The 23625-nt window shown below is 48.9% G+C and overlaps 2 protein-coding genes and 1 long non-coding RNA gene across 6 annotated transcripts in view; 2 read left to right on the top strand and 1 right to left on the bottom strand.

Annotated features, from left to right (window-relative positions):
• Positions 1-688: 688 nt before the first annotated feature.
• Positions 689-23625, bottom strand: part of ulk1b (unc-51 like autophagy activating kinase 1) — a 148455-nt gene continuing 125518 nt past the window's right edge. For all 4 annotated transcript variants that reach the window (XM_059994596.1, XM_059994598.1, XM_059994595.1 and 1 more), the window contains 4 exons: positions 23180-23298; positions 14742-14899; positions 3063-3198; positions 689-2299 (listed from right to left, as the gene is read on the bottom strand). In XM_059994596.1, coding sequence (XP_059850579.1) covers positions 2244-2299; positions 3063-3198; positions 14742-14899; positions 23180-23298 — 469 coding nt within the window. In that variant the 3' untranslated portion in view covers positions 689-2243. The remainder of the gene's footprint in view (positions 2300-3062; positions 3199-14741; positions 14900-23179; positions 23299-23625) is intronic.
• LOC132407712 (uncharacterized) lies at positions 3207-9387 on the top strand. The gene is made up of 2 exons (XR_009516564.1): positions 3207-8093; positions 8710-9387. It is a non-coding gene; the product is annotated as an uncharacterized LOC132407712 (long non-coding RNA).
• On the top strand, positions 14909-20212 carry LOC132407711 (trithorax group protein osa-like). The gene is made up of 2 exons (XM_059994599.1): positions 14909-15826; positions 16035-20212. Exon 2 carries the CDS (start codon positions 16267-16269, stop codon positions 17566-17568), a length of 1302 nt encoding a protein of 433 aa, XP_059850582.1. The 5' UTR covers positions 14909-15826; positions 16035-16266; the 3' UTR covers positions 17569-20212.

Below are 23625 nucleotides of genomic sequence, written 5' to 3'. Positions count from 1 at the left end.
TATGGCTCAGTGAGTGGCAGTTCTGTGGGAAAAATGCCTTGTTAGTAAGAGAGGTCCGAGGAGAATGGGCAGACGGGTTCAAGCTGTCAGAAAGGTGGCAGTAAGTTAAATAACTATGCGTTACAACAGTGGCGTGCAGAGAAGCATTGCTGAATGGACAGCATGTCAAACTTTGACGTGGGTAAGCTACAGCAGCAGAAGACCATGAACAAATGGCCATCGTTGGGTATATTTAAGGCAGAAGTTGATAGATTCTTGATCAGTCAGGACATGAAAGGATACGTGGAGAAGGCAGGAGATTGGGGCTGAGAGGGAAAATGGATCAGACACGATGAAATGGCAGAGCAGACGTGATGGGCCAAATGGCGTGACTGTGCTCCCGTCTCTGTTGTCAGCGATAATAAACCTGATTCTGCATTTACTTATTGTGATGCAGCGGGAAACTGGCCCTTCCGACACTTTGAGCCACTCTGCCCAGCAACCCGAGCCTAACCACGGGGCAACTTACAATGACCAATTAACCTACCAACCAATGCGGTGTTTGGACTGTGGGAGGAAACCCACGTGGTCGTTGGGGGAACGTCCAAACTCCTTACAGGCAGCAGCCGGAATTGAACTTGTGTCGCCTGTAACCGGTGCGCATCGCGAGGATCTGAAGATCCACAAACTCTCTCCCGTAAGCCGAACAGCCAAGAATTTCCGTGATATTTATTTAATTGTGTGTGTGTGTGTGTGTGTGTGTGTGTTTTTTTCCCATTTCATACAATTGAAAATAAAAATACATTTACCAGCGCACACAGAAATGAAAACAAACACAAAAATAATTCCAGCATTTTAACAGAACACACATTGAACAGAGTTCAACCTGAATATATCAGCTCGAGCTAAACCCCAGCCCTGGGTAATGCCAAAGAAAACAAAAAACCTACATTTCTACCTTATAACGGTGAATAAATAACAGGGTCCAGGTTATCTCAGGAGTGGGCGACACTTGTACTCACCCCCTATCTCATTTCCATTGGTGACTTCAAGGCAATAAACACTGACTGACATTTACTGTACACGTCAGGGGGTTAAACCCTCTTGTAATGCTTGGTGGAATTGAGAGAGATATATATATATATATCTTGTGTACACAGAGCAACGAATTTTCAAGTATTTATAGGAAGTTGTAAGGAAATCATTGGTTGATAATTCGTATGTCACCAGTCTGAATGCGCCACTCCACTCAAGTGATCATGCACTCCTGCATCTGCCGTCTCGCATACCCCGAGCTCGCATTCCAACTCTCACTCACTCACAACGTTTCTGTTCAAGCAGCACTCACCCCCGCACTGACACATCGCAAAAAAAACAAGTTTTGTGAAGGAAGCCCAGGAGGAGAGTCTTGAGGCATGATTGTCTGTTGCCGCATGGAACTTGACGGGATGCTGTAACTGAGGAACGAGTGGGGCCCACGCGCGCGCACACACCCCCACCCACTCTAACCTCCGAACTGCTCCGGATCCAGATTCGCGAATAGTGCAACGTAAATCAGGTGAGGTGGGGGGGGGGGGTGGTGAGGGTTTTGAACCGTGTGGGGAGGCAGATTCTGTAGCTTTGGGTCTGCCCTGTGATAATGAGGGATCTGCGATCGCGTGTGTGGTTCGGACTTAAAGTGCATCATCGTTTGACTGTTTCTCGTGTACAGGTGTGGTGTGTGTAGGTGTGTGCGAGACCATGAGGGACCAACTGTGTGAGTGTGCAAGTGTGATAACACTTTAGAGAGAAAAAAGTGAGAGAAGTGCTTCAAGGCAGCAGTCGATGAAAACACAAAATAAAACCAGGAAGCTTTGTCGCGACGCAAACGTTTCACCAACTTCCTTTGAGTCTCAAACTCTCTTCATCCACAAATCAGCAGAGAGTCCGTTATTTGAAGCAGGCAACAGCTTTCCGTCAGATCAACGTAACATCCGAGGGTGGAGGAGAGGATTCCTGCTGGTGCTCTTCACACGTCTGTTTCCCACCAGCCAAGACGCTCTCAGCAATGGATGTGTGCTGCAGAAAGGTGACATTTGCCACGAGACTTGTATCAGCCGGGTCAGTCGTTCACGCTTACTGTTCACGGGGAGCCACTAGGGTCGGCAGGCAGCGGTTAACGAAACGCAGACCACCCCCTGTCCACTTCAGAGGGGAAGATCACCAACTGGGATTGTTCCGAAGCAGTGTCCAGGAATTCCAGGCAACGCAAGGTGGGAAGGCGTTCACGCACACAATCTTGGATGTAAGGCGGACAATCTGCGCTCGATGCATTGCTTGCCTGGGGTCAGAATTAGATTCTATTATCACAGGTGTACATGGTGAAATTCCAAAGTAAACTTACTATCAAAGTACATAGTGTACATGCCACCAGATAGTACTCTGACATTCAGGCATTCACAGTAAACTTTGTTTTTGTGGTCAACATCAGATTTCTGCTTATTTGGGACAACCCTTAAAGAACAAAAGCTAATCAAGAAAATTCCGTTTGTTTATTTGGGACAGTATGCCACTTAACTGGGGCAGGAGTCTATTGCTGAAAAGTTTTTGACTAAGGTCAGTCGTGTGCACAACATTAGACGCTACATTGAGCTTTGAGCGGACAGCTTTAAAGCAGCATCACATATGTTTGTTTGTGATTTTGTCCCTGGCAGTTACTGCTTAATAAACAGTAAGAGACGGAAACAGCAATAAATAACCCTTCTAGTTCAGGGCAGACAGAGATGGACGTACTGAGCAGTAAGTAAATAGCATCGGTAGTTTGTTCTAAAATTGTTTTGTATGGGGCTACTTTCTGTTTCCTGGTGGATATTTTTTGTAAATTTTGGACGTTTTCACTAAGTTTTGTAGGTTTGATTTTTGACACTCCCTTGCACTAAAGTGCTAAGTGACTTCAGCCACTTTTCTCTTTGGTCATAACCCAGGATGTAACAGCGGCCCAAAAGGGATCAGCTCAGATGGGAGACTGGGTCAGGATGGACCTATTGGGCCGAAGGGCCTGTTTTTCTGCCGTACACGACTCAATGGCTGAATAAAACACTTACATTTGTTGATGCTCCGCACATCCTCGTCGTTGGAGATTATCTGAGAGAGCCCCTCCATCAGCAGCAGTGCCTTCTGGTATCGTTGAATGCAGTCCGGCCCCTGCTGAAACATCTCGTCCAGCGCCGTCGACTGCACCTGAAGGTGGACCAAAGCACCATTTCCGTTTAATTCTGCCATGGACGGTCCCAAGCCCCGTGGGAAACGAGGAGGGTTGGCCATGGGGGCTAGCAGCCCCACCCCGTAAAAACCCAGAGAGGAAGAATACACTGCCTTAGGATAAAGGGACGTTCATTTGGAACAGAGGAGAGGAGGAATTTCTTTAGCCAGAGGGTGGTGAATCTGAGGAATTTGTTGCCACAGGTGGCTGTGGAGGCCAAGTCATTGGGTATATTTAAGGCTATCGATTCTCGATAGCCAGGGCATGGAAGGTTACGGGGAGAGGGCAGGAGATTGGGGTTGAGAGGGAAATGGTGGAACAGTCTCGATGGGCCAAATGGCCTAATTCTGCTCCAGTATCTTAAGGTCTTAATAACTTATCAGTGCTCTGCATGCATGTACAACAGAGGTCAGTACAGCATTGATGCAGGCAGAATGTCTCATAATGCCAATCTAAGTTAATCTCATCTGCCTGCACGTGGTACAGGTGCCTGCACTTGCTGTCTGTCTCACCACTGACCCTGCTCCTGTCAGCACCCCAGGCACCCACCACTCAGTGGAATAAAAGTTTGTTCTGGAAGTTTCCTTTAAACCTCCTCCCTACCCTAAATCCATACACCAAGACCACAGGATACGGGAGCAGAATTAGACCATTCGGCCCATTACTTCTGCTCCACCGTTCCACCATGGCTGACTTATTAGCCCTCTCAACTCCATTCTCCCTGTATCCTTTGACCTGCCCTGCTAATTAAGAACTTGGCAATGAATTCCACAGATTCATCACCCTCTGGCCAAAGAAATTCCTTCTCATCTCCATTGTAATCGGACGTCCCTCTACTCCAGGTGCCTGGCATAAAAAAGAGGGTTGGGGACCCCTACTCTATTCTGAGTCTGTGCCCTCTGGTCACAGACTCCCCCACTATAGGAAACATCCTCTCCACATCCACTCTATCTGTGTCCTCTGGTCCTAGACTACCCCACACTATAGGAAACATCCTCTCCACATCCACTCTATCTGTGTCCTCTGGTCCTAGACTCACCCACTATAGGAAACATCCTCTCCACATCCACTCTATCTGTGTCCTCTGGTCCTAGACTCCCCCACTATAGGAAACATCCTCTCCACATCCACTCTATCTGTGTCCTCTGGTCCTAGACTCCATCACTGTAGGAAACATCTTCTCCACATCCACTCTATCTGTGTCCTATGGTCCTAAACTTCCCCACTATAGGAAACATCCTCTCTACGTCCACTCTATCTGTGTCCTCTGGTCCTAGACTCCCCCACTATAGGAAACATCCTCTCCACATCCACTCTATCTTTGTCCTCTGGTCCTGGAAACCCCACTGTATGAAACATCCTCTCCGCATCCACTCTATCTGTGTCCTCTGGTCCTAGACTCCCTCACTGTAGGAAACATCCTCTCCACATCCACTCTATCTGTGTCCTCTGGTCCTAGACTCCACCACTATAGGAAACATCCTCTCCACATCCACTCTATCTGTGTCCTCTGGTCCTAGACTCCCCCACTATAGGAAACATCCTCTCCACATCCACTCTATCTGTGCCCTCTGGTCCTAGACTCCCCCACTATAGGAAACATCCTCTCTACATCCACTCTATCTGTGCCCTCTGGTCCTAGACTCCCCCACTATAGGAAACATCCTCTCCACATCCACTCTATCTGTGCCCTCTGGTCCTAGACTCCCCCACCATAGGAAACATCCTCTCCACATCCACTCTATCTTTGTCCTCTGGTCCTAGACTCCCCCACTATAGGAAATATCCTCTCCACATCCACTCTATCTGTGTCCTCTGGTCCTAGACTCCCCCACCATAGGAAACATCCTCTCCACATCCACTCTATCTTTGTCCTCTGGTCCTAGACTCCCCCACTATAGGAAATATCCTCTCCACATCCACTCTATCTGTGTCCTCTGGTCCTAGACTCCCCCACTATGGGAAACATCTTCTCCACATCTACTCTATCTGTGTCCTCTGGTCCTAGACTCCCCCACTATGGGAAACATCCTCTCCACATCCACTCTATCTGTGTCCTCTGGTCCTAGACTCCCCCACTATAGGAAACATCCTCTCCACATCCACTCTATCTGTGTCCTCTGGTCCTAGACTCCCCCACTATAGGAAACATCCTCTCCACATCCACTCTATCTGTGTCCTCTGGTCTTAGGATCCCCCACTACAGGAAACATTCTCTCCACATCCACTCTATCTGTGTCCTCTGGTCCTAGACTCCCCCACTATAGGAAACATCCTCTCCACATCCACTCTATCTGTGTCCTCTGGTCCTAGACTCCCCCACTATAGGAAACATCCTCTCCACATCCACTCTATCTGTGTCCTCTGGTCTTAGACTCGATCACTACAGGAAGCATCCTCTCCACATCCACGCTTCCTAGGTCTTTCAATGTTTGGTTCGTTTCGTTGATATTCCCCCTCACTCTTCTAAACTCTAGCAAATACAGGCCCAGGGCCATCTAATACCCGTCCAGCCTGGAAGGAAGAGCCACACCATCTACTCTGTCTATACTCCTCACAAACCTCAATCAGATCTCCCCTGAGACTCCAACAGTCCAGAGAAAACAATTCAAGTTTGTGTAACCTCTTCTTATAGATCAGACGCTCTAATCACCTGGAACTTTTCTGAATGCTCTCCATAGCCTCCCCATCCTTCCCGTAAAGAAACTACTTAGCGATTCTATTTATTTGCTCACTTGTGAAAGTCTGCGAGAAAATGACAGATATGGTGACATATACGTAACTTCGATGATAAATTTATTCTCAACTTTATTGTCTCCAATATTGAAAGGCCCAGATTGAGTTGTGGATGGTGGGGTGGAGATAGGTCCCTACCAGAGGAAGTGTGAAGTGCTCCTTCCCTCTGCTGTCCTGCAGGTCACCCCTGGGCAAGGTGAGGCATCTGCTTAGCCCCACAGTCAGGATCACGTGAAACTATGGGAGCAGGTGGTGGAACAGCCTGTACATATCCTGTCCCGGCTATGAGACCAGGCAGACAATCTCTGAAGAGTATTGATAATGGCTGGGGTCACCCATCTTGTAAAGACACTGCCCAGAAGAAGACAATGGCAAACCACTTCTGTTGGAAAATTTGCCAAGGACAATCATGATCACAGACAGTAAGACACGGCACATAATGGTGATGATGCTGAGATCGAGTGGATATGGCGAGGATGATTCTTATGCTGGTGGAGTCTAGGACCTGAGGATATAACCTCCGAATAGAGGGACGTCCACTGAGAACAGACATGAGGAGCAACTTCTTCAGCCAGAGGTTGGTGAATCTGTGGAATTCGTTGTCACAGACGGCTGTGGAGGCCAAATCATTGGGTATATTTAAAGTGGAGGTTGCTAGGTTCTTGATTAGTCAGGGTGTGAAAGGTTACGGAGAGAGGGCAGGAGAATGGGGGTGAGAGGGACCGTAAATCAGCCACAATGGAATGGTGGAGCAGGCTTGATGGGTCGAATGGTCGCATTCTGCTCCTACGTCATAAGGATTCCTAACACAATGATACAGTAGATACTCTCTCTGCCTCACTACTCCAGGGACCTTGGGATGCTGTCTGTGTGGAGTTTGCAAGTTCTCAGAGAGAGAGAGAGTGTAAGTCAAAGTGGGAAGCAGTGAGGCAGGAAGAGTGAAGCTGTGTTTGGAGAAGCAGCTGAACCTGTGCTCCTATTCTGATACGTCCCTCCACAGCTGAAGTTTCTGTTCAGAGGTCCCTGTGTGACTCTCTGGGGAACAGACTTTAACCTACCTCTTGTCAACCAGCTAGTTTCTTCCTCTCTTTGTTGTGCCTACAATCTCCCATCAATTAATTTTTTCTATGTTTGTGCAGATTTGGCATGTCAGCTGAAACTCTGACAAATTTCTAGCGATGTACGGTGGACCGACTGCATTGTGGCTGGTATGGGAAAATCAATGCTCAGGATAAGAACAGCCTTCAAAAGGTAGTGGATACGGCCCAGTCCATCATAGGAAAAGTCACCCCCACCACTCAGCACATCTACACACAGCTCAATCATAAGAAAGGACCCCCACCACCCAGGCCATGCTCTCTTCTCAGTACTATCATCGGGCAGGAGGTATAGAAGCCTTAGGTCCCACACCACCAGGTTCAGGAACAGTTATTACCCCTCAACCATCAGGATCCTGAACCGGTGTGGATAACTTCACTCACCACAACTCTGAACTGAGCCTAGGGTCCCACACCACCAGGTTCAGGAACAGTTATTACCCCTCAACCATCAGACTCCTGAACCAGTGTGGATAACTTCACTCACCTCAACTCTGAACTGAGCCTAGGGTCCCACACCACCAGGTTCAGGAACAGTTATTACCCCTCAACCATCAGGCTCCTGAACCAGTGTGGATAACTTCACTCACCTCAACTCTGAACTGAGCCTAGGGTCCCACACCATCAGGTTCAGGAACAGTTATTACCCCTCAACCATCAGGATCCTGAACCGGTGTGGATAACTTCACTCACCTCAACTCTGAACTGAGCCTAGGGTCCCACACCACCAGGTTCAGGAACAGTTATTACCCCTCAACCATCAGGATCCTGAACCGGTGTGGATAACTTCACTCACCACAACTCTGAACTGAGCCTAGGGTCCCACACCACCAGGTTCAGGAACAGTTATTACCCCTCAACCATCAGGCTCCTGAACCAGTGTGGATAACTTCACTCACCACAACTCTGAACTGAGCCTAGGGTCCCACACCACCAGGTTCAGGAACAGTTATTACCCCTCAACCATCAGGATCCTGAACCGGTGTGGATAACTTCACTCACCACAACTCTGAACTGAGCCTAGGGTCCCACACCACCAGGTTCAGGAACAGTTATTACCCCTCAACCATCAGACTCTGAACCAGTGTGGATAACTTCACTCACCTCAACTCTGAACTGAGCCTAGGGACCCACACCACCAGGTTCAGGAACAGTTATCACCCTACAACCATCAGGCTCCTGAACTAGTGTGGATAACTTCACTAACCTCAACTCTGAACTGAGCCTAGGGTCCCACACCACCAGGTTCAGGAACAGGTATTACCCTACAACCATCAGGCTCCTGAACCAGTGTGGATAACTTCACTCACCTCAACTCTGAACTGAGCCTAGGGTCCCACACCACCAGGTTCAGGAACAGTTATCACCCCTCAACCATCAGGCTCCTGAACCGGTGTGGATAACTTCACTCATCTCAACTCTGAACTGAGCCTAGGGTCCCACACCACCAGGTTCAGGAACAGTTATTACCCCTCAACCATCAGGCTCCTGAACCGGTGTGGATAACTTCACTCACCACAACTCTGAACTGAGCCTAGGGTCCCACACCACCAGGTTCAGGAACAGTTATTACCCCTCAACCATCAGACTCTGAACCAGTGTGGATAACTTCACTCACCTCAACTCTGAACTGAGCCTAGGGTCCCACACCACCAGGTTCAGGAACAGTTATTACCCCTCAACCATCAGGATCCTGAACCGGTGTGGATAACTTCACTCACCACAACTCTGAACTGAGCCTAGGGTCCCACACCACTAGGTTCAGGAACAGTTATTACCCCTCAACCATCAGGATCCTGAACCGGTGTGGATAACTTCACTCACCACAACTCTGAACTGAGCCTAGGGTCCCACACCACCAGGTTCAGGAACAGTTATTACCCCTCAACCATCAGGCTCCTGAACTAGTGTGGATAACTTCACTCACCTCAACTCTGAACTGAGCCTAGGGTCCCACACCACCAGGTTCAGGAACAGTTATTACCCTACAACCATCAGGCTCCTGAACTAGTGTGGATAACTTCACTAACCTCAACTCTGAACTGAGCCTAGGGTCCCACACCACCAGGTTCAGGAACAGGTATTACCCTACAACCATCAGGCTCCTGAACCAGTGTGGATAACTTCACTCACCTCAACTCTGAACTGAGCCTAGGGTCCCACACCACCAGGTTCAGGAACAGTTATCACCCCTCAACCATCAGGCTCCTGAACCGGTGTGGATAACTTCACTCACCTCAACTCTGAACTGAGCCTAGGGTCCCACACCACCAGGTTCAGGAACAGTTATTACCCCTCAACCATCAGGATCCTGAACCGGTGTGGATAACTTCACTCACCACAACTCTGAACTGAGCCTAGGGTCCCACACCACCAGGTTCAGGAACAGTTATTACCCCTCAACCATCAGGCTCCTGAACTAGTGTGGATAACTTCACTCACCTCAACTCTGAACTGAGCCTAGGGTCCCACACCACCAGGTTCAGGAACAGTTATTACCCCTCAACCATCAGGCTCCTGAACCAGTGTGGATAACTTCACTCACCTCAACTCTGAACTGAGCCTACAACCTACAGACTCACTCAAGGACTCTACAACTCATTTTCTCAATTTTTTTGTATTTGCACACTGCATGTATATTGATAAATGCTGGGGTCACCTGTCTTGTAAAGACACTGCCCAGAAGAAGGCAATGGCCAACCAGTTCTGTGGAAAAATTTGCCAAGAACAATCATGGTTTTATAACCATATAACAATCACAGCACGGAAACAGGCCATCTCGGCCCTTCTAGTCTGTGCCGAATGCTTACCCTCACCTAGTCCCACTGACCTGCACTCAGCCCATAACCCTCCATTCCTTTCCTGTCCATATACCTATCCAATTTTACTTTAAATGACAATACCGAACCTGCCTCTACCACTTCCACTGGAAGCTCATTCCACACAGCTACCCCTCTCTAAGGAAATTCTCCCTCATGTTACCCTTAAACTTTTGCCCCCTAACTCTCAACTCATGTCCTCTTGTTTGAATCTCCCCTACTCTCAATGGAAAAAGCCTATCCACGTCAACTCTATCTATCCCCCTCATAATTTTAAATGCCTTTATCAAGTCCCCCCCAACCTTCTATGCTCCAAAGAATAAAACCTAACTTGTTCAATCTTTCCCTGTAACTTAGATGCAGGTAACATTCTAATAAATTTTCATTGATTCTATTGTATTTCTTTGTTCCACTGTCAATGCCTGCAAGAAAATGAATCTCAGAATAGTGTACGGTGAGACATACATACTTTGACAGTGAATTTACTTTGAACTTTGAATTATTGACCCATGACCCCAACTCACTCCAATTCACTTTTGTTAACATAATAACCTCCTGAAAAATCTTCCTGGCTGCCTTCTGCCAGTCTCCAGATAACAATTGCAGCCACCACGCTAAGAACCTCTTCAAATTAATGAAACAGATTAGTCACACACAAACTGCTCGTCACAAATGCAGCTCGACACATTCTGATCGCTTGGCTCTGCTGTTCCGGGTGATGGAATCCAGTAAGTTACCTGCATCTGCCTGGACCCCTCTACCTCACTTTCTTCTCCAAAAATGAACAAAATTAACAGCCCAAAGTGTCTCTCGCCAATTTCCTCTCTCAGTCCTGTATATTGGTGAGTCCTGGCAAAGACTGGGAGACCACCTCACTGAGCGGGATCTCCCAGTGGCCACTCATTTTAATTCTACCTCCCATTCCTATCCAGACGCATCAGTCACTGGCCTCTTCTACTGCCATGACGAGATCACAAACAACATCTCATATTCCGTCTGGGTAACCTCCAACCTGATGGCATGAACATCAATTTCTCAAACTTCTGGTAATTAACCCCCCCACCCCCATTCACTATTCCCAATTCCCATTTCCCCCTCTCACCTCATCTCCTTATCTGCCCATCGCCTTCCTCTGCTCCTCCTCCCCCTTCCCTCTCTTCCAAGGCCTTCTGCCCTCTCCGATCAGATTCCCCGTCTCCAGCCCTGAATCTCGTTCACCAATCAGCTTCCCAGCTCTTTACTTCACCCCTCCCCTCTCCTGCTTTCACCCAAATTACATTCACATTCTTATGAATATGCACATTATGCAAACCCATGTGCCTATCTCCACAGTATCTGCCTCCTCCAACACCCCTGGCAGCACATTCTGACACCCACTGCTCTCTGTGTAAAAAAACACACCCTACGCATAAACTTTAACCTCTCACCTTTAAACTATGCTTTCTGGTATTCAGAAGAGATGATTATGAGAATGATCCCGGAATGGAAGTTTTCACGCTGCGAGGAGCATTCGATGGCGCTGGGCCCGTACTCTCTCAAGTTTGGAAGAATGACGGGGGAGAGGGTTCTCACTGAGACCTGTCGGATATTGAAAGACCTGGACAGACTGGATGTGGGGAGGATTTATCGACGTGTGGAATGAGTGTGGTACTCTAGCTGTAGCAAGGCAGATCATAAAGAATTCCAATGGGTGATTAATACGGCTCAGCACATCACTGGGACCTGACGACAATCTACAACTCTCGAAGCCTATGGTGCGCTCGTAATCTCATTAAAGACCCATCCCATCTCAGACACAGTCTGTTCAATCCCCTGCCATCTGGTAGGACACACTGAAACATCTTAGCCAGGACAGTAAGACTGAAAGACAGCTTCTTCCCAGGGGTTATTGTGCAGCTGAATAATGCTACACCCCAGCTTGCCAATGACCTTTGAGTGTTATGGACTATCAAAGTCACATACTGCATATAAATATGGGAATTTGAAAAATATTAAACTGCACTGCGCGCATTGTAACTATCTGTTTTGCACGGACTGCAGTAACTCTGCAATCTCATCTTGAGCAAAGACAATAAGGTCCTGTTTTTTTAACCTATAATGGAGTGAGTCTAGGGCCAGAGGGCACAGCCTCAGAATAGAGGGACGTCCATTTAGAATTGAGGTCAGGAGGAATTTCTTTAGCCAGAGGGAGGTGAATCCGTGGAATTTATTGCCACAGGTGGCTGTGGAGGCCAAGTCATTGGGTATATATAAGGCAGAGGTTGATAGATTCTTGATTAACCAAGGTGTCAAAGGTTTCCGGGAGGGGTTGAGAGGGATAATAAATCAGCCAAGATGGAGTGCTGGACCAGACTTGATGGGCCTAATGGCTTAATTCGGCATTTTGCCATGGTAGCGTAGCAGTTAGCATGATGCTATTACAGCTCGGGGCCTTGGAGTTCAGAGTTCAGACTAGTCACTGGAGTGTGGGAGAATGAGGGGAGGTTTGATCCTGTGTACAAAATCATGAGTAGCACAGATAGGGTAAATGCCAGTACGCGTTTTCCACTGAGCTTGGGTAGGACTACAACCAGGTCATGGGTTAAGGGATAAAGGTGAAATGTTTAAGGGGAACATGAGGGGAAACTTCTTCACTCAGAGGGTGGTGAGTGTGGAACGAGCTGCCAGTGCAAGTGGTGTCTCAGCAGGTCGGGCAGCATCCGTGGAAACGAGCTGTCAATGTTTCCACAGATGCTGCCCGGCCTGCTGAGTTCCCCCAGCGTGTTGTACCCCAGCACCTGCAGTGTACCTTGTGGTGTCTGTGAGCTCAATTTCAACGTTTAAGAGAAGTTTGGATAAGTACATGGACGGTAGGAGTATGGAGGGCTATGGTCCTGGCGGGGTAGACAGGACTAGGAAAAATAATCTTCAAAGGGCCTGTTTCTGTAATGTATTGGTCTGTGATTTTAATCCTTTCAGAGAATTCAGCAGACGACCCGGTTCCTCCCCGCCCCGAGCCTCCTTCCAGATCTTTCTGCCTTCTTGATTCGCCCTGCACCCCTCCCCTCTACTTGGGCTAGCGATCCCTGTTGGTTTGTGAGGAACCTCTCGATTCCGTTTAATAGCTGCTACCATAGCGGAATGTTTTTCAGCGCCAGTGACCTGGGTTCGACTCACACCGCTGCCTGTAAGGAGTTTGTACGTTCTCCCTGTGGCCGCGTGGGTTTCCTCCGGGTGCTCCGGTTCCCTCCCACTGTCCAAAGATGTACCAGTCAGGGTTAGTAAGCTGTGAGGAAGCTATGTTGGCACCAGATGCATGGCCACACTTGTGGACTGCCCCCAGCACATCCTTGGACTATACTGGCCGTTGACGTATTTCACTGTACATTTCGATATCTCAAAGCACATAATAAATGAAGCTAATCTGTACCAGGACTAGGTGCTGTCTGTCCTAAATCACAGTGAGATGGATAAGCTCAGGGGCTGACCAAGTCTATCACAGGACTTGTGGGAAGTCAGGGAAGACATTGCAGGGGCCCTGTGGAAATATTTGTATCTTCCTCAGCCGAAGATGAGGACCGAGAAGACCAGAGGGTGGCTCACGTTGTGCCTTCATTCAAGGGTTGCAGGACAAGCCGGGCAACTACAGGCTGCTGAGCCTAACGTCGGTGGTGGGAAAGTTGTTGGAAGGCTTTCTGAGGGGACTATCTGCACTTGGACAGGCAAGGCCTGACTAGAGATAGGAAGCATGCCTTTGTGTGTGGTAAATCTACCTGACAAATTTACCACACGACTGTCATGCTGGAGTCCCTGCTGGGTTGGGACTGGCCTCCCATTGGTGCTGCCCTCTAGTGTCCACTCGGTGGACGACAAGCTGGATTGTGTTCATCTGCGGCTGCTCTAGTGTGTGATGGCTGGACTGCTGAGCTTTCGTCCTTGCTGACAACATTCCATGCACCATCGGGCTACAGGCCATGGTACTCAGGAACCTGGTCCACGTTATTTAGTTGTGACAGTATGTGTTTCTCCTTTTGTAGTTATATATGCTATATGTGCCTTGTGCTGTGCGCTGTCGGTAGTGTGTTTTGCACCTTGGCCCCAGAGAAACGAAGCTTCGTTTGGCCGTTGGTTGAATGACAATAAACTTAGATTTGAACTTTAAATTTGATTATGGTCTTTGAAGAGATGACCAAGAGGATTGACAAGGGCAGGCAAGGCAGGAGATACTGTCTACATGGACTTTAGCAAAAGGCTTTTGACAAGGTCTCATGTGTTAGTGTAGACTGGAATGTGACGTTGTGGGGATCCAAGGTCAGCCAGCCAATTGCATACAGAACTGGTCTGGGGGTCAGAGACAGAGGGCGGGAGTGAATGGTTACTATTCAGACAGAACGCCAGCGATCAGTGGTGTGCTGGGTTCACTCGTGCTTGTCGTGTACATTAACACTTCAGGTCACAATGCTTTTACACCGGTAGTAAGATTACCGACGACTCCGAAATTATGGAGTAATGGACAGTCAAAGAGAGTTATCTTCAGTTCCAAGGGGATCTAAACTGACTTGGGCTGGAGAATGGCAAATGGAATTTAACTCAGACAAGTTAAACTTTGACATATTAAACCAGCACCAGCAATCACTGATCAGGGTTTGGGTCCTACTGCTGTCTGTGAGTAATCTGTACATTCCCCAGTCTCCCCACTCCTGGGATTCCTCCCACATTCCAAAGACATGTGGGATCAGGGTTAGTAAATTGTCAGCATGTTATGTTGGTGCTGGAAGCATGGCAACATCGAGGCCCCTGGCCTTGGACGGTGCTGGTCGTTGACACAAATGGGGCATTTCGCTGTATGTTTTGATATACGTGTGACAAGTAAGTATAGCAAATCTTTACCAACTGCACGGTGTGGCTGTATATGAGTTTCTCCGCGGCGATGCTGTTAATTCTGTCCATGAGCTGTTGCTTGTCGAGGAAGAACCGCTGGAGTCTGGCGGTCAGGGAGCGGCAGAGCGAGACGCAGGATTTGTAGTGTTCATTCAGCTTCTTCACCACTGGGGAGGGGGAACACAGCTCGCTATTAGACCTTCAGCTCAAAGAGTCACTTCAGAATGAAATAAGAAATCTTTTATCAGCCAGTTCCCCAGCTCTCTAACACTGCCAGTGTGGAAACACTTCACCAGCATGCAATGTTTCGGGACAACTTCCCGCCAACTTCACACTTCCAGCCAAATAGTCTCTTGCTTCTATCTAAAAGGTGACACAATGTGGAGTAGGCCCTTCTGGCCATCGAGCCAAGCCGAACCTTTGACAAACCCAATCTGACCTAAACCTAATCACAGGACAATATGTAATGACCAATTAACCCACCAACCAGTACGTCTGTGGACTGTGGGAGGAAACCGGAGCACTCCACAGCGAGGACATACAGAGACGCCTCACGGAACGGTGCTGAAATTGAACTCGGAACTCCGGGACTCCCCGAGCTGTGATGGCACCTTGCTGGCCACTGCGCCACCATGAAAGACTGACGTCTGTTTTCAGCCAGTGAAGGAGGCTGGCCGAAGAAAACGAACCCAGCGTCTGTTCAAAGTGACCGTGTGGCATTTGTAGCACTGATGCGAAGGAAAGGTGACACGCCATCGCGGGGCCCAGCCTTCCTACTGCCTCTGTAAAGCAGTCAGCGTAATCAAAACTGTACCAAACATGGGTGTTCTCTCTTCTCGCCTCTCCCATAGGGCAGAAGATGCAAAATCCTAAAAACAAGTACCACCAGGCTCAAGGACAGCTTCTATCCCACTGTTATCAAACTCACAAAGACCTCTCGTATGATAAGATAGATTGTTGACCTGACCGTCTACCTCATTGTTATCTTGTTCCTTATTGACTGTCTGCACTGCACTTTCTCTGTAACTGTAACACTTCATTCTGAATTCTTTCAGAGTTTTACCCTTGTCCTCACTGCTGCCATCAGGAAGGAGGTACTGGAGCCTCAGGACCCCACCACCCGGTTTGAGGAACAGTTATTACCCCTCAATCATCAGGAAGGAGGTACAGGAGCCTCAGGACCCACACCACCAGGTTCAGGAACAATTACCCCTCAACCATCAGGAAGGAGGTACTGGAGCCTCAGGACCCGCACCACCTGGTTTGAGGAACAGTTATTACCCCTCAATCATCAGGAAGGAGGTACTGGAGCCTCAGGACCCCACCACCAGGTTCAGGAACAGTTATTACCCCATAACCATCAGGAAGGAGGTATAGGAGCCTCAGGACCCGCACCACCCGGTTCAGGAACAATTACCCCTCAACCATCAGGAAGGAGGTACAGGAGCCTCAGGACCCCACCACCAGGTTCAGGAACAGTTATTACCCCTCAACCATCAGGAAGGAGGTACAGGAGCCTCAGGACCCACACCAAATGGTTCAGGAACAGTTATTACCCCTCAACCATCAGGAAGGAGGTACAGGAGCCTCAGGACCCACACCACCCAGTTCAGGAACAGTTATTACCCCTCAACCATCAGGAAGGAGGTACAGGAGCCTCAGGACCCGCACCACCCGGTTCAGGAACAGTTATTACCCCTCAACCATCAGGAAGGAGGTACAGGAGCCTCAGGACCCCCACCACCCAGTTCAGGAACAGTTATTACCCCTCAACCATCAGGAAGGAGGTACAGGAGCCTCAGGACCCACACTACCACGGTCAGGAACAGTTATTACCCCTCAGCCATCAGGAAGGAGGTACAGAAGCCTCAGGACCCACACCACCTGGTTCAGGAACAGTTATTACCCCTCAACCATCAGGAAGGAGGTACAGGAGCCTCAGGACCCCCACCACCCGGTTCAGGAACAGTTATTACCCCTCACCATCAGGAAGGAGGTACAGGAGTCTCAGGACCCGCACCACCCGGTTCAGGAACAGTTATTACCCCTCAACCGTCAGGAAGGAGGTACAGGAGCCTCAGGACCCCCACCACCCGGTTCAGGAACAGTTATTACCCCTCAACCATCTGGAAGGAGGTACAGGAGCCTCAGGACCCCCACCACCCGTTTCAGGAACAGTTATTACCCCTCAATCATCAGGAAGGAGGTACAGGAGCCTCAGGACCCACACTACCACGTTCAGGAACAGTTATTACCCCTCAGCCATCAGGAAGGAGGTACAGGAGCTGCAGGACCCACACCACCAGGTTCAGGAACAGTTATTACCCCTCAACCATCAGGAAGGAGGTACAGGAGCCTCAGGACCCCCACCACCCGGTTCAGGAACAGTTATTACCCCTCACCATCAGGAAGGAGGTACAGGAGCCTCAGGACTCACCCCACCCGGTTCAAGAACAGTTATTACCCCTCAACCATCAGGAAGGAGGTACAGGAGCCTCAGGACCCGCACCACCCGGTTCAGGAACAGTTATTACCCCTCAACCGTCAGGAAGGAGGTACAGGAGCCTCAGGACCCCCACCACCTGGTTCAGGAACAGTTATTACCCCTCAACCATCAGGAAGGAGGTACAGGAGCCTCAGGACCCCCACCACCCGTTTCAGGAACAGTTATTACCCCTCAATCATCAGGAAGGAGGTACAGGAGCCTCAGGACCCACACTACCACGTTCAGGAACAGTTATTACCCCTCAGCCATCAGGAAGGAGGTACAGGAGCTGCAGGACCCACACCACCAGGTTCAGGAACCGTTATTACCCCTCAACCATCAGGCTCCTGAACCAGTGGGGCGGCACAGTAGCACAGTGGTCAGCAGAACATTTTACAACACAGGCGACCCAGGTTCAATTCTTGCCATTGCCTGTAAGAAATTTGTACTTTTTCCCTGTGACCGTGCGGATTTCCTCCGGGTGCTCTGGTTTCAGAGTTTCACCGTCCAAAGATGTCCCAGTTGGTAGGTTAATTGGTCACTGGAAATTGTCCTGTGATTAGGCTGGGGTTAAACCGGGGGCAGCTCGATGGGCTGAAAGGGCCTGTATCTCTATAAATAAATAAAATCTTCACTCAACTTCACCCATCCATCACTCAGCTGTTCCCACACGAGACTCACCTTCAAGGACTCCTCATCTCTTGTTCTCAATATTTATCGTTATTTTATTTTCAGTTTCTTTGTATTTACCAAGAATGCCCACAAGAAGATGAGTTTCAGGATTGGATATGTAACGCGTATGTACCTTTAAGGTTGAGGTTAGGGTTGGGTGGCAGGGTGGAGATGTGTAAGTGCTCCTTCCCTCTGCTAGCCTGCAGGCCACCCTGGGGCAAGGTGTAGCACCTGTTCAGCCCCCGATCAGGGTCACGTGACCCCATGGGAGCAGGTGGTGGACGGTCGTTTGAGCAGCCGGTGCAGATCACAAGTCCTGGTCATGTGACCGCCGACACCAGGCAGACAATCTCTGAAGAGTATTGATAATGGCTGGGGTCACCCGTCTTGTAAAGACACTGCCCAGAAGGCAAGGCAAACCACTTCTGGTCAGTACCTTTAAAAATCGACGCGGCACATAATGACGATGAGTACAATGTGCCGCCACCTCAAAACAGCAAATTTCACGACATTTGTCGTCAATGTTAAACCTGATTCTGATTCGGATCTCGCACACAAGCTCAGTGGGTCAGGCAGCATCTACGGAGGGAAATGCCCATATTCCTGTTCCCTGACCTACTGAGTTCCTTTAGCATCCGTTACGTTGCAGCAGACTCCAGCTCCTGCAGGCTCTTGTGATTGTCCACACAGCGCGATTGTCTGACCCCTGAAATACTCAGCTAATGCAATGCCATTCTATTTTCAGAAAGGGCAAGAGGAGGGAACACACACCAGAGCTCATCGAGGGATCCGAAGTAGAGAGAGTGAGCAACTTCAAGTTCCTGGGTGTCAAGATCTCTGAGGATCTGTCCTGGTCCCAACATATCGATGCAGTTACAAAGGAAGGCACAACAGTAGCTATATTTCATTAGGAGTTAGGGGAGATTTCATATGTCACCAAAGACACTCGGGGCTACTATATAGGATCAAAATAAGCTGCAGAAAGTTGTAAACTCAGTCAGCACCATCATGGGCTCGAGCCTCCACGGTATCCAGGATACCTTCAAGGAGCGATGCCTCAAAAAGGCGGCGTCCATCATTAAGGAACCCAACCAACCAGGTCAAGCCCTCATCTCATTGCTACCAACAGGAAGGAGATACAGGAGCCTGAAGACACACACTCAGCGATTCAGGAACAGCTTCTTCCCCTCTGCCATCAGGGAGGAGGTACAGGAGCCTGAAGACACACACTCAGCGATTCAGGAACAGCTTCTTCCCCTCTGCCATCAGGGAGGAGATACAGGAGCCTGAAGACACACACTCAGCGATTCAGGAACAGCTTCTTCCCCTCTGCCATCAGGGAGGAGGGACAGGAGCCTGAAGACACACACTCAGCGATTCAGGAACAGCTTCTTCCCCTCTGCCATCAGGGAGGAGGTACAGGAGCCTGAAGACACACACTCAGCGATTCAGGAACAGTTTCTTCCCCTCTGCCATCAGGGAGGAGGTACAGGAGCCTGAAGACACACACTCAATGATTCAGGAACAGCTTCTTCCCCTCTGCCATCAGGGAGGAGATACAGGAGCCTGAAGACACACACTCAGCGATTCAGGAACAGTTTCTTCCCCTCTGGCATCAGATTTCTGAATGGACAGTGAATCCATGAACACCACCTCACTACTTTTTCTCTCTATTATCATGTATTGCAATGTACTGCTGCCGAAGACAACAAATTTCATGTCAAATGCCGGGGATATTGGACCTGATTCCGATTCTTTAACTAGACTGAGTCTCAGGGTTACAGAACAACAGATGAGGAGGCTGGTTCTACTAAGAAGAAAGAGAGGAAACTTCACAGATGTGCCCTCGGGCGATAGGGCTCGACAGGCTGGAAGTAGAGATCTTCGTTGGCTGAAACGTCTAGGGTCTCGGCCCAAAACTTTGACTGTTTATTCCTCTCCATAGACACTGCCTGACCTGCTGAGTTCCTCCAGCATTGTGTGTGTTACTCTGTCCATAGACACGGCCTGACCTGCTGAGTTCCTCCAGCATTGTGTGTGTGTTACTCTGTCCATAGACACTGTCTGACCTGCTGAGTTCCTCCAGCACTGTGTGTGTTACTCTGACCATAGACACGGCCTGACCTGCTGAGTTCCTCCAGCATTTTGTGTGTGTTACTCTGTCCATAGACACTGTCTGACCTGCTGAGTTCCTCCAGCATTTTGTGTGTGTTACTCTGTCCATAGACACTGCCTGACCTGCTGAGTTCCTCCAGCATTTTGTGTGTGTTACTCTGTCCATAGACACTGCCTGACCTGCTGAGTTCCTCCAGCATTTTGTGTGTGTTACTCTGTCCATAGACACTGTCTGACCTGCTGAGTTCCTCCAGCATTTTGTGTGTGTTACTCTGACCATAGACACTGTCTGACCTGCTGAGTTCCTCCAGCATTTTGTGTGTGTTACTCTGTCCATAGACACTGTCTGACCTGCTGAGTTCCTCCAGCATTTTGTGTGTGTTACTCTGTCCATAGACACGGCCTGACCTGCTGAGTTCCTCCAGCATTGTGTGTGTGCTGCTCTGGATTTCCAGCGTCTCTTGTGTTTATGAAGACTCTACAATGAGAGGAAGACATGGAGGACGGAGACAATAAGCTTCTTCACTCAGGGGTGCTGAATCTGTGGAACTTTCTGTACCAGAAGATGGAGAACCAGAAGTGAACATATTTAAGAAAAGGGATCTCCAAACAAAAAGGAGAACAAGGGGGATGGAGAGAGCAGGGGAATACGGGATTGAAGTATTCTGGATTTAAATGTTTAATGTATGAGTGGGCCTTCCTCTCATCACCAGAAGAACATAAAAACCACAACTTCTGTTGACAGGTCGCCTTGATCATCGTTCCCAGGCTCCAACTCTGGGAAAACGGCGTGAAAAGGTCAACAGAAGTGTCCGGCGTGTTCAGGCCGGGCCTTGACTGGTGAGCCTGGGTGGGTGATGAAGGTGATTCATGAGTGAGAGACGGAATGGCAGCGAGGCTGACGAACAGGCACAAGCAATGAGCTACCAGCGCAGCTTGTCAGGATGCACAACGTACACTGGAGCACCACACAAGCCAGGAAGCTCAGTGTCATGAAAGGGTTAATGGATGAGAAGTGTTTGATGGCTCTGGGCCTGTACTCACTGGAGTTTAGGACAGCTAGGGGGATCACATTGAAAACTATTGAATATTGAAAGGCCTGGAGAGATGTAGATGGCGAGGATGTTTCCTGTGGTGGGGAAGTCCAAGATCTGAGGGCACAGCCTTAGACACTCCTCTAATTGTAGAGATGAGGAGGAACTTCTTTAGCCCGAGGGTAGTGAATCTGCAGAATTCATTGCCACAGACCGAGTGGAGGCCGAGTCAATGGGTGCATCTAACGCAGAGGTGGACAGCTTCTAGACTGGTGAGGGGTTAAGTGGAGCAAACGAGAGAATGGGGTTGAGAAAAAAAATCAGTTGTGATTGAATGTTGCAGCAGACTCGATGTCTAAATCTCCTATATCTTATAGAATGATGGAGCAGACTCGATGGGCCAAATGGTCTAAATCTCTGTCATGGTCCTGGCTGTCATTTCCTCCCTTTTCCCTTTCCTCCCTAATTGGTCCTTAATCCCCACACTTGATTCCCAATCTTTCCCAATTCCTCCCAATCACCAGCACCTGGTTTCCATTAGTCACCAGAGGATAAGACCCCGACAGCTCCGGTCAGCCCTTGCCAGATTGTTGGTTGACTCTCAGCGAGAGAGGAACCTTGCTCCAAGTCTTCAACCCCGTATCTCTCCGTAAACCAAGTCTCCCAGGTCCTGACTCAGCCTGGTCCCGATTCTACACTCGCTACGGAGACTCCGTCTCCTGATCCTGCCTCCGCGTCGGAGTCCTGCACTTGGGTTTGTTTTCCTGCCACATCCGTGTCACAATCTTCTCAGAATTGAAAGGTCTAAATAGTCTAAATCTTTTCCTAGATCTTAAGGAATTATGGAACAATATTGAAGGGTCTAAAAGATCTAAATCTTGTTCTAGATCTTATGGAATGATGGAGCAGTATTGAAGGGTCTGCTCCTTTTCTCACAAAATCCTGGGGGAATGTTCTGTGGCTGACAGCAAAGGTCAGGAGCTGCTGATTTGGAATAAAATTCAGCGCAGTGAACAGACTCTGAATAAAGCAAGAGTTTGATCAAGTGGACATGAAGGGACGGAGGCTGACTCATGAAGATTAAAGATAATGAGGTGACCACCCATGAGAGAGAGAGAGAGAGAGAGACTGAGGAACTCAGCCATCTCCATCGAGGGCACCAGCCGACCCAGCACCAAGGACACCTTCAAAACCTACTGCCTCAAAAAGGGGCATCCATCATGAAGGATCTCATCACCCAGGACACGCCCTCTTCTCGTTGCTACCATCAGGAAGGAGTCTGAAGACACACTCAATGATTCAGGAACAGTTTCTTCCCCTCGGTCATCAATTTCTGAATGGATGTTGAATCCACGAACACGACCTCTCTACTCTTTCTTCATTTTTTGCTCTCTTTTGCACTACTTATTTAATTTTTAAAATATATATTTCTTATTGTAATTTATAGCTTAAAAATTGTTACATATTGCAATGCACTGCTGCCACAAAGCAACACATTCTCTACACCAGTGACATTCTGACAGTGTCTGAATTAAGACCAAAACACATTGGAGCAGAGTCAGGCCATTCAGCCCATCGAGGTCTGCTCTGCCATTCCATCATGGCTGATGCATTTCCTGCTCAGCCCCAATCTCCTGCTTCTCCCTGTAACCTTTCAGGAAGTCTTTTCAAGAAGTCTTAACTATACCCAATGACTTGTGGCAACGAATTCCATAGATTTGCCACCCACTGGCTAAAGAAATTTCTCCTCATCCTCGTTCCAAATGTCCATGTATTCTGAGTCCATGTCCTCTGGCCCTAGACCCTCCTTTCTGCATCCACTCTGTCAAGGCCTTTCAACATTTGATAGGTTTCAATGAGATCCCACAATTCATTTTTCTGAATTCCAGTGAGTACAAACCCAGAACTATCAAATGTTCTTATGATAAACCTTTCAATCCCAGAATAATTTTCGTAAACCTCCTCTGAACCCTCTCCAACGTCAGCACATCCTTTCCTACATAGGGGGCCCAAAACTGCTCTCAATACTCCAAGCGAGGCCTCCCCAGTGCCTTATAAAGCCTCAGCATTAACGAGCACGGACTACTAGTGTGATCTGCATCATCGGTTGGCATACAGACCCAAGAGAAAGATCAGCTAACCCTGTTTAACGCTTGACGAGGGGTACAGTCTGCCTTCCTTGATCTGACCCTTGCTGAGGTGCAGGGCCGTCGACAGCAGCTCCGCCACCTTCATGGAGAGGACGAGCTGCTCCGCGTAACTGCAATACAAAAGCACAGAGAGCGGCAGTGAGTGAGGCACCTCAGGGTGCTGGGGTCCCCACTGACCCTGCAAGTGACAAGGTGCACTTGTCACCTCAACCCAACGAGTCTGCCCCGCCATATGATCGTGGCTGGTCCATTTTTAACCCCATTCTCCCTGTAAACCCTCAGCCTCCTTACCAATCAAGAACCCTTCAATCGGTCCATAGGTGGGAAATGGAGGAGGGTCTGTAACTTGTGGGCTTTGTAGCCTCAATGTTACAGAGACAGGAGGGTGCAGGGGAAGGAGGGGGTTACAGACAGGAGGGTGCAGGGGAAGGAGGGGG

The sequence above is a fragment of the Hypanus sabinus genome, chromosome 18 (assembly GCF_030144855.1).
Source record: "Hypanus sabinus isolate sHypSab1 chromosome 18, sHypSab1.hap1, whole genome shotgun sequence".
Lineage (NCBI taxonomy): Eukaryota > Metazoa > Chordata > Chondrichthyes > Myliobatiformes > Dasyatidae > Hypanus > Hypanus sabinus.
This window is presented reverse-complemented; position numbering and strand designations above follow the sequence as displayed.

Coding starts and splice junctions, on each gene's coding strand:
- LOC132407711 (XM_059994599.1), top strand. CDS start 16,267: ATGGTTCAGGAACAGTTATTACCCCTCAACCATCAGGAAGGAGGTACA.